This window comes from Colletotrichum jinshuiense, chromosome 10, assembly GCF_051148585.1.
Source record: "Colletotrichum jinshuiense chromosome 10, complete sequence".
NCBI lineage: Eukaryota > Fungi > Ascomycota > Sordariomycetes > Glomerellales > Glomerellaceae > Colletotrichum > Colletotrichum jinshuiense.
Window position 1 is genome coordinate 2,329,079 of NC_139303.1, and position 11,214 is coordinate 2,340,292.

Genomic DNA, 11,214 nt, shown 5'->3' on the forward strand with positions numbered 1-11,214 from the left:
TCAAGAACGCGCACTTTGTCTCGATCTTCAACTTTACCGCTTGACTAAGGATGCTACGAGGGAAGCCAAATGGTTCATTCGTTTACTTCCACTGCACCTCAACTTTTTGGGTGAGTTCAGCTTGAGCATGAACGGCGCTCACATTTCATAACATAAATAGCCTCTAGATCGTTTGCGTTTACATAAGATTTCTTTGGTCCGTAATATCTGCGGTATGATGCCGTTCTCAAATAAGGTTTCTATGCCCCATCTTACTCGTATGCCAAATGGTGAGGCTTGGCGGTCTTCTGCTGCTCAATTATCTCGTCAAGATATCCAGCGCTGGCAGCTACAAAGCCGAGATAAGTGGGAGATGGAGCCAGGACGCGGGAGGTGAACTCGGGATGCGCCTGAACTCCGACGAAGAACGGGTGGTCCTTCCGCTCAACTACTTCCATACGCTGGCCCGTCTCGTCCTTGCCGATAAAGTTGAGGCCGACGCTCTCGAACTCAGCAATGTAGTCAGGGTTGACCTCGTAACGATGGCGGTGGCGCTCCTCCATAACCTCCTCCTCGCCGTACAAGGCTCGGAGCTTACTCCACTCACTTCCAGGCTGGAAGTAGGTGGTCTTGGTTCCGAGGCGCATGGTGCCGCCCATGACCTCCTTCGAACCCTCGGGCATGAAAATGACGACCTTGTGCTCGGCTTGGGCGTCAATCTCCTCCGAGGTAGCGTTCGTGTGGCCAAGAAGGTTTTGCGCAGCCTCGATGACGGCAACCTGCATTCCGAGACAGATGCCGAGGAAAGGGACCTTGCGCTCACGAGCCCACTGGACAGCTTTCACCATTCCTGGCACACCTCTGCTGCCGAAACCGCCCGGAACAAGACCTGAATAGATGTCAGTTATATGTATGCTATCAGGTTTATGAATGCTCCGAATCACTTACAACCGGAAGCAAGAGTCAGCTGAGACCAGGCCTTGTGGTACGTTGTGGGATCGGTCTGCAGAGTGGCTTCTTCCAGGTGCTCCGCATCAATCCACGAAAGACTGAGCTTGCGGTTGCATCTCATAGCCGAGTGCTCCAAAGCCTTAATGACGGAGAGGTAACCTGGATACGTGCGATTAGCAGCCAGTTTTCAAAAGCTACGATGGTACTAGAAAAGGTTCATTTTCTTGAGACTATGCTCATGGACTCGAACAGTGAAATAATTCCCAACATGACTGCCGCAACCAGTTGCAGGGGTAGTAAGGCACTTACTGTCAGGGAGAGCGATGTATTTGCCAACCAATGCAATGGTGACAGGCTCGAGATTCCCCTTTGAGACAACGGTCTTCTTCCACAGATCCCAAAGCTTGGCGCCTTTCTCGACGAAAGATTGCGAGAGTTTCAGCTCATCAAGCATGAAAAGCTGGCGGAAGCTCTTGACAAGGCCCTGCTCTTCAAGAAGCATCGGCACTTGGTAGATGGACTCAATGTCCCGGACAGCAACAACTTGCCGGTACTCGACTTGGCAGTGCTTGGCAATCTTTTGGACTGTAGCCTCATCGAGAGGGCGTTCGCAACGGCACGCGATCTGGCATGGTTAGTTAGCCAAAAGTACCGCTCGATGCTGGGAAACGGGAGATATTTACCAAGTCCGGGATCAAACCAGCACTGCGCATCTGCTTGATGGCGTGCTGGGTAGGCTTAGTCTTCTCCTCTCCGTGGATCACTGGGACGTAGGAGACGTGGATGTTGACAAAGTTTCCCTTGCCCGCCTTGTATCGCAACTGGGTGAGGGCCTCAACGAAAGGCATGCTCTCGATATCACCCACAGTGCCACCCTACCGGATACATGTCAGTTAGGAAAGATCTCGAGAACAAGAATCGTCCTGGTGAATGGTTGGTTAAGCTTGCTCGCCCATCGGACACATACCAACTCGACTAGATCGAAGGCGTCAGTAATGAAGAATCATTCAAATAGTTGCATATTACATACTAATGCAGACATCTGGCTCCTCGCCGCTGTCATCGACAGGGATTCGCGCCACGCGGTCAATCCAATCTTGGATAGCATCTGTGATGTGCGGGACAACTTGGACAGTCTTGCCCAAGTAGTCGCCTTTCCGCTCGCGTTCGATCACCGTCCTTAGGAAATTTTTATCTTAGCCCGGATACAAAATAAAGGGCAGTATGTGACTGCATACTTATAGATCTTGCCTGTTGTGATGTTGTTCTCGTTGTTGAGATTCAGGCCCAAGTAACGTTCGTAGTTACCGAGATCAAGGTCAGATTCGCCTCCGTCTTCACCAATTAATGTCAGAAGCGCTTTCATTGATATTGTGCAGTTTTGAGTTGCGTGTATTCACCTTTCAGAACGAAACACTCTCCATGCCTTTGAAGAACCCTGCATTAGCACTTCAAACTTGAGTAGACCTAGACTCGATGCGTTCCGGCATATCACTCACTCAAGCGGGCCCAATGTTCCAGCATCAACGTTCAGGTACGGGTCAATCTTGATCGCCTGCAACCAAAGTCATCAGTATACGACGTTCTGTACAGGTTCCGGCCGCCCTCTCGTACCGTGACTTTGAGTCCAGCTGTCTTAAGGAGAAGTCCAGAGGAAGAGGCTCAGGAAGGTTAGCGAAGTTGAACACGGCCGTGCAGACTCTTCACCGCATACCGATAATGCCTAAGAAACGCTATGTCAGCTATCGTCCATGTGACATGTATTTATGTGAAGGTACGGGTAGTTGGTACGATGACGGACTGGGCCAAGTCGCGCAGCCGTCAAAGAATGAGCAAAATCGGGGGTACATACCCTTTCCAATGCCACTAATGACACCACCGCTGACCAGAACGTACTTCATCTTGGCGACTTGGTACAATTGTTGACAGGACGTGGACACCTGCAATGCTGGTGAGAAATCGGAAAATTTTCTAGGCGCATCTCGAAATAAGCTCACCGCACTGTGAAACTGGCGCCGCCGACTCACAGCTTATCTAATCAGCACGCAAACGGCAGATATCCATACAGTGCGAATAGTGTCTCTCTCCAGACAAAACATTTCTCCAAGCAAAGAGCTTCCGGGTGAGTTCGTAGTGCTAGGCCACACTCGCGATGAGCTCCGTCGAGTTTTGAGACCAGAGCTAATAAATCAAGATAATATCCGCATTCACACTAATGCAGTCACAGACTGAGCGATTGAATTATGTATAATCAGAGTAGAAGTATTTGAGACGCTATGCCCCTAGGCTTCACGCCTAAAATCATGGGTTTGTTTAGATTAGCAAGCCACTAAAATTCTCTACAGGAATGAACACGATATTTAAATGATTTGTTCCTAGGCATTGCACCGATGAAGATATTTCAAAAACAAAACTGCTACATGATAGAGCATACGGTTGCCAGATCGGAGGGCACTGCACCTTGTTTTGCTAATTGGCCCCCATGCACCACTGCATGCCATAGATCTATCTCATAGAGAAGAAATTCCAGAGGAAATTGTGCCAGTTGAATAGAAGCATAACACTAAAGGGACCGCATCTGTTTATAATCCTACATTATTGTTCATGAGGTGTTCAAAGTCGAGCCATCCATAGAGTCAGATATGACGGCAATGGGCTCCAACTCTTGCGAAAAAGGATTGTCCTCAATGTCCCAGTCCCAAGTTTGCACACCTCCCCCCGGTGCCCTTGTAGCAATGACCCTTCTACCTTCTCGTGTGCTGATGCTTACCTGCGGACCCAGATTGACTACTGTCCTCAGTAAAGATTGCCCAAACAAACCCTGCCGCACGTCTTTGACCGACTCAACCTCCTTGTCTTGTGGAAAGGGAGTCTTATACCTCCGTTTTCTTCGCGTAGCAACATCAATGAGATCTAGCCCGCTGCTATGTCTCACGAATATGACCTCCCCTTCCTTATACCAGTGCGAATCCCACGCTTTCCTGCCTGTCACTTTTTTCTCGTATCCACCAACCTCGTAGGAGACGGATGTGTCATTCTTCACATCCCAAAATATTACCGTGATAGATCCATTAGGCTTGTCTCGAATCAGAATAACTATGCGGCATCCGTCTTGACGCTGAAGTATGGACAAATTCGCTATCGTGCCACTGATTGTTTCGGGGGGGCAGACTGTTTTTGTGGCCTTTATGGATCCTGAATGCGAGTCCAGTAATACTGCATTTCCGTCCTCCAAAAGCGCTGCGATGAAATCCCTTTTCACTCCAAGTTGACGAATTTTTGCTTCTCCAGGGATAGTCACCAGAGGTTTCTTCTTCCACTTTTCTGTTTTTGACTTCCATATGGTGTTGCCGTGGTGCCAAAAGATGGCCCATTTAGCATCTTCAGAGCACGCTGCGTGTAGTATGGTAAGGTCTTCATTCCTGTTTCGCACATCTAGGACGCATTTTCCTTTCTTCCAATCCCAAACAGAAGCGCCCACGCGATATTGTGTGAGAAGCACGTACTCGGCATCCGGACCGCACATGTACCCGACCTTGATTTTGTAGATGTCCCAAAAGTGAGATCTTTTAGATTGAAAAGCATTGAGTTGTTTACCAGTGCAGTTATCCCAGATGATGATATTGGAGAACCCATCAACCCCGACGATGTAACGTCCTCTCATGGTGATGAAGTGGATGTCGTTCTTGTAGGCAAAATGGTAGACTTTGCTGACTTTCAAGTCTCCGCCGTTCTCAAAAGCAACATTCTCCTTAGTGCTTGCGTCGGCAGTGCACTCGATCTCGGAGAGTAAGGTATCGGCTCGTACAGGAGCCAACTCTTGCATCAGGTCATCGCAGACACTCTCGGCGTACGACGTTAGCGACTCCAGCCACACATCGACTGCTTCGCTCTTGGCCGCATTGGTTCTTCGACTGGTAACCACAGCCTTGCGGATTTTTGATATCTGTAAAGTGACATCCGATATCTGACGCAAGAGGTTTGTCGTATCTTCTTTGATATCGACAGTGTCGCTGCGAATGACCGCCGTATCGTCCTTAATTGCCTTAGATGAAACACTGGCGGTGTTTAGTACATTTAAAGAAGTTTGATGCCAGTCGGTTTCTTACAGGTTTGCTAGCTCTAGTGCCAAACTCAATGACCCCTTATGCGTCTCGAGTATCACACGTAGCTGATTGACGGTCTCCTTTCCACCCATTGCCCATCGAGTTGGCCCAGTCCGACCATCGTGATCCTCGAGCACCTCTCTAACCTTGGTTGTTACACCCAAACAATTTTCGATCAAAGCCAATACATGCTTTTCGAACGTAGCAGGTAGAGACGCCTTCGTAACGCTGTCCTCAATAAAGAGGTCAAGCACGATGCGCAGGTCGGAGAGTTCTCTGCTGACAGCGGCGAGATCCCCACGGGCTTCGCGGCAGGTGCGCACAAAATGTGTGACAGCTTGTGTGGTCTTCCCAATGGCCCCAAGTAGCGTAATGCAAGCAGTCGTGATCGAAAGAGGATCCATAACCATTGCGTTTTGCAAAATGATCGATGTGAAAGTGCTAACTTTCTAGTAGGGAAAGTCAAGAGAGATTGTTCGGTTGCAACCAGTCTGCCTCACGCTACGCCTCACTGCTCAGCCGCTGTCGCCTGAATGTTCATTTGGCGAATCAGGCGAAAGTGTGACATGCAACCAAGACTACCATCCACTGCCGACCTATCATGGATGGTCACAATACTTGCACCGACGGGACATGTCACAAAAACCCTAGAAAAGGTGTCGTCATGATATGCACAGTGATGACATGCAAGTAATGGCCCTTCTTGACATAAATGCCGGGCGATTCTAACAATACTTAAATTTTATAATGGCCACAGAGCACCTCAATCCTGAAATATGATGTCTCTAATTTATAGACAATAAAAGGCATTGTGGTCTAGTCGATAGTTGTAGCTCTAGTAGAAGCTTTATGTAGCTTACCGAATACGAGCTGCTATTCTTTGTGTTGTGCATGTAGCTTAAACCTCGCAAAGTTGGCGACTAGCAAAGTCGTTCAATCCCGATTTACAAAGGCCTCCTCTCCATTTGTGGCTAAACCTGTGAGCAGGAGTGGTGATGTCCGACATATGCAAGACTGCTTGTCGGTCGGTTTTTGGATCGGAATCATAGAACAGGCAAAACAGTATCACAAAAAATCACCAATCCTGTTCAATCAGGAACAAAAGGATGGACACTGTGGGAATTGAACCCACGACCTTTCACAAGTAAGCATATACGATCTGATGGTGCTCGTGGAGCACGATCAGCGAATAATGCGAAGCGAAAATCATACCCCTAGACCAAGCGCCCTGTGATTGATGGATGACATGCCCACATGGTGTTCTAAGATCCGCAAGCAGATGGAAATCTCGTCAGCAGAATGGGCCCCGGAAATTTCCACATTCGCTGAACTGCACTCCAAAACGTGGAGGCGGGAGCAACATTTCCAAATTTCCAATCGGGTTGGAGGTGTAGTTAGACTTGAACCTGGAGTCACAGTGTCCGCTGCCTCGTTAATACGCTACTAGATCATAGCGAGTCATGCGCTCAAGGGTTTTTGAAGAGTCATCTCAAACCTCTGGAGTGCCGTATCCAGGAGTTTTTATTTTAACAGAACGAGATAGTCTTGTACTGGATTGGGAAAGTGTCATCTTCAAATTGCGTTGGGGATCGGCATGCTCACGCACAAAAACTGAGACATGACCATCCTAGCCAAGAGAACCCTAAGGGCCCCTGTAGACACCCTTGTTGGTCGGGCCCCGGAACCCCAGATCCTAAGTAACACTTAAGAATGATACTTCAGGACACAAGAGGGCTTTCGCTGGGGTTGGGTGGATAGGATATCGGGTCATAAGAGCTGTTGAATCTTTTGCTACCCAATGGGCTCATTGCAAGTTCCCTAAGACCGTTGGCCTTACCCATAATGCATAATGCCTTTAAATACACACGGGCATGGGATTACAAGCCATTGATTATCAAGCATTAAACAGGGTTCGAGAGGTATTGCACTGAGAACTTTTCTTTGATATGGCTGATTTACCATTGAGACGACCACCCGCGTGCGGATTTCAATAATGTGCTCAGAAAAGTTAACACCGGGTTTTCTGCGGAACGTAAACCACTTACAACTCGTCTAAAACGGTATCGTTTGGAACCCAAATCAAAAGGCATTCCGGTGGTCGTAATTCAAGAGGCATGGCGTAGTGTCCCTGCCTTGATTTAGCAATCTTAGCCCCCCCCCCCCCCCCGGGCCTCCTCAACTCTGCTTGTTTTTTTGTTTTTTTTACCTACTCAATCAAGTTCAGGTCATGGATAACCCACATAATCGTATTGTCCTGCCGAGGGTAACAGAAGATCACTTTAATCGTGATCTTCGAAGTCTCATGGGACGGGCGAGAAGCTGGGACAGCATCGAATATTCGTTAGCTAGCCAACTTAGTTTGGAATGGTGCTGGAGTTCTAAAGAGATGATGAACTGGGCCAACTTCATCCTTCCGGAAAGGCGCATTATGTGAACAGCGTCCCCGTAATCAGCAACTTTATGGAGTAAGCCACCGAGACGACCCATTTCTTGGACGGTACTGGTTTGCTTCAAGTTACATGGCCCGAAGTCTAAATGTTCAACATATTCAGCAGCATTGGATAATGTCATACGAATACCTTGTCCATGGTTACACCCCACAAGAGACTGAGATATGAATGTTTGGCTGGTCAAAAGGAGCATACATCATTCGATCCGTCGTGGGCATGATAAATAACTGCGTCATTGCGAAATCCATCTATCGGTCTGACGGTCGGGTCGATGAAGAGAAGACCCATAAGATCTGCCAAGAGGCTACAACATCTATCGATGCCCTTCCGAAGCCAACAGACCAAGAACCAAGCAATCTAGGACTTCCAGAAGGGTACACAGGGAAGGGTCAAGCCTCGAGAGATCCCGACCCAAAGCTGGTTGTGTCTCCTCTTGGACCACGGAACAAACGTGGATGCCCTGGCCGGCGAAGAAGAGGGGAGCCTGGCACAAGACAGCAACAGTGACGGAGAGAGAGAGAAGGGAGACTTAGAGGACGGCTAGGATCACCCCGCGGAACATTTCCAAAGAGAAATTATCGCATTTTTACGTTTGTTGTCAATTTGAAGCTGATAACTAAAGGTTGTCGCCCAGTAGGAAAGAACGCATCAAGATGTACACGCTCAACTCCTGAACATGAATATGTACTCTAATGAATGGTCGTTAAGTCGTCAAGAGTCTTTAAGGCGAATCTGACCCTGTCTCCATCTCCGTGGTAGCAACATGCCTGTGGCCCACTCCCACGTATAAATGAAAATGCTCATCGTGCCAAAAAGAAACATGGGTATAATAGTGTTGCTGAGAATGTACAACATGCCTCCGGACTGCTTGACAATGTCAAACAGCTCGCCGCGCATGATGCGCAGCGATTCCTCTTCGTTCTTCCATGGGCCTATCAGCCGAAACTTGGCGTTGAAGTTGCTACCAAAGGCCCAGGTATAGAAGGCTTTGAAGCCTTTTGAGATAACATAACTGATGCGAGGGGCAGAGCCAATGTCAAGCGCAAGCTGGTATACATAGCTTTCATGATCGACGCCGCGCTTCTCGGCCCAGGGGTCGCGGCCACATCGTGCATGCAACTTCCAGTCAATATCATAACTGGCGAGGGCGTTTGGGTCTAGCGGAAGGTTTGTTTTTGACGGTTCAAGGCCTGGAACGCTGGGATACCTCGACTGCAGAAGCCGAAGAACCCAGAACTGTGTTTGCATCTCGGCCAACGTTGGGATGGCCCCTTGGGGTGGTGTTAGTAAAGACAATGGCAACGTGACTTGTCTATGAATAAGCAAATGAGAGAGACTCACCCAAATTAGGTCTCACAAACCCGATGAAGCCTACGGAAACATCGTTTTTGTGATAGATAGCCCGCACGTCTGCCGTATCGGGCGTGCCGTAGCTTTCATCCAAGAAGGGGAAGCGGCGCGTGTAACCAGTTGCGAACAGCACCACGTCTGGCTTAACAACCATTTGCTTCATCTTTTCGGATTCCGGCCTTCCAGTGTCACGGAAGTGCATCACGCCATCGTTGTCGACGTATTCGGGCCAAGGAGCAACATCGATGTATCGGCCTTTGGTGTCGACGTCAAGCTCCCTGATGTAGAAGAAGAATCGGCGAATGCGCTCCATGATCGATAATGGCTGTTTCCAAGGGGCCGAGATATAGGGAACCGCCCGAGTGGACTTCGCTGGAAAGACTGTTGGTTGGTCAGTTGGTTGTTTCAAGTGTGTATGCAGGTTGAGTGGGCCATACAATGATCAATATGCATCCTTTCGCGACGCATGCCACCGACCAGTTGGTACCAACCACCGGTGGCTCCACCAATCAGCGAGAAGGTGACGTCGATCTGTTGGTTGTAGAATTCCCAAAGTAATTGGCTTGACTGCAGCTTCGGGGGTACATATGCAGTGTCGAAGAGACTTGCAATGGAGCAGTCCACGGGCTTCTCCTTGACGCCCTTGCCATTGCCCCAGAACCCAAACATGACAGGAGCCGGCGCAGTCTGCCGCAATTAGAACCTAGTCTTTCACGATGTCAGACAGTGGACCTACCTTGGGTGCCACGACAAACCCGTCCCTGTGACACATTACGACATGCTGGACATTTTCGGTCGTGACCGCAAGTTGGCCAAGGTCTTGCGCCGTCTCTCCCGTGCCAACGATAACAACAGTTGGTTTCTCGCTCTTGATGTCTCGAAGTTGGTCCCGCCCCTTGAACTGCGAAGAATGTAGTATTTTCGGAACCCTTTCAAGCCCCTCAATAGGAGGAATCCGCGGTTCGACGTTTAGACCGGAGCAGACGGCGACTGCGTCGCAAGCGTAATCGAACGTCGTACCATCAGAGCGGGTGACAGTAATAATGTGACCCCCGCCGTCGGTCCGATGAACGCGAGTTACTTTGGATGAACAATCAATGTGAGGACGAAGTTCGAAGCGATCGCAATATTCGTTTAGGTATTGCACGTAGACAGCCGGAGTGATATAATCAGCAGCATCTCGGGGTAAGCGATAATCGGAGAAGGCGGTTAAATATTTGGATGACACGAGCTATGGCCACGCTGTTAGCTTTACCGGCCCATCCGAATAAAGAAGGGATTGATTGAATCATTGGAATCCAACTACGGCAAACCTACCTCAGCATCCTCGTAAACGCGATATTTAAATGTCCCTCCGATCTCATCCTCCGCTTCAAAAACGCGGATTTCAATAGGCTCAATTGCGAAATACAAGTGCGCCCATTTGAGATATCTAGCTGTCGCCAGCCCCGCGGGTCCGGCACCGATGACAGCTACTTTGAGCGGCATGCTTAGTTAGCGCGCGTTGGCAGGTAACTTTCAACGTGCGCTATGTGCAGGGTCCTCCGATGTTAAGGAACATGAAAACACGTTTCTTGAGAAAGGATTAGACCCTTGACCACCACGAGGGAAGCTGGAAACGAAAAGGCGCGAGGATAACGGGAGTACAGATAGTGGAGGGGAAAAGTCCGCTGATGAGACGACAGGGAAAATGGTCGGGTCTTATGGCTTACCTCACGCCTTGACTAGCAACCGCACGGACAACTTGACGCCACTAGGGACGACAGCAGTCGTCGGTGGACGTAGAAGAGCGAGGGAGGTGTGGTACCAGGCATAGTATGGCTTGGTCTCGTCTGGTATCTCTGCCATTGTCGATTTCCCTCAGGAGACCCCCAACTCCAGACCGAGCATGGAACGGGGATAGGACCAGCCCGCTAGAGGGTACTTCCCTGCCAAAAAACCCAATGGTGAGGTTCAGTCATGTGGATAGACCTTGCCAAGTGTGCAGTAGCGGGACCTAGTCCCATGCAGCAACGAGGTATTTCCTTGTTCTTGACATGAGTCCGTCGGGACATAGCGGGGTAGGCAATATCGCCAGCGGGGCAGTCACCGTGAGTGGGATGAGTTCTTGCGTGAATACTCCATACCCATGGTTTATATCGATTGTTTTATATGAGCCTTGAATTTCATCTTCCTCGTTCAGCAATGTAATGTAGTTACCCGTTCGCTTTACCCATGGGCCCGATACTTGTGTACGGGGCGACCTATAGTTCTGTGGATGTTCTCTGCGATTTGTGCCAAGGCTGCTGTATTAAATACCACTTGAATTCAATTCTGTCGCCAACTTGCCGGTTGGTGTCACTCGGCCTGGCCCCGGCGTTCAGGGGCACAGAGACACC

The 11,214-nt window shown here is 49.3% G+C and overlaps 2 protein-coding genes across 2 annotated transcripts; both read right to left on the reverse strand.

Moving 5' to 3' along the window:
• Window positions 1-251: 251 nt before the first annotated feature.
• On the reverse strand, window positions 252-5,446 carry EsH8_X_000591 (uncharacterized protein; the record flags this gene model as incomplete). Its single annotated transcript, XM_083274679.1, has 14 exons — window positions 252-868; window positions 928-1,089; window positions 1,240-1,555; window positions 1,614-1,805; window positions 1,898-1,905; window positions 1,961-2,109; window positions 2,169-2,265; window positions 2,331-2,356; window positions 2,430-2,485; window positions 2,545-2,591; window positions 2,783-2,878; window positions 2,928-2,959; window positions 4,437-4,966; window positions 5,264-5,446. The coding sequence occupies 14 exons, from the start codon at window positions 5,444-5,446 to the stop codon at window positions 252-254; spliced, it is 2,511 nt and encodes an 836-aa protein (XP_083120071.1).
• A 2,751-nt stretch (window positions 5,447-8,197) lies between these two features.
• On the reverse strand, window positions 8,198-10,324 carry EsH8_X_000592 (uncharacterized protein; the record flags this gene model as incomplete). The annotated part of the gene is made up of 5 exons (XM_083274680.1): window positions 8,198-8,757; window positions 8,828-9,217; window positions 9,274-9,523; window positions 9,573-10,067; window positions 10,154-10,324. 5 exons carry the CDS (start codon window positions 10,322-10,324, stop codon window positions 8,198-8,200), a joined length of 1,866 nt encoding a protein of 621 aa, XP_083120072.1.
• Between the last annotated feature and the right edge of the window lie 890 nt (window positions 10,325-11,214).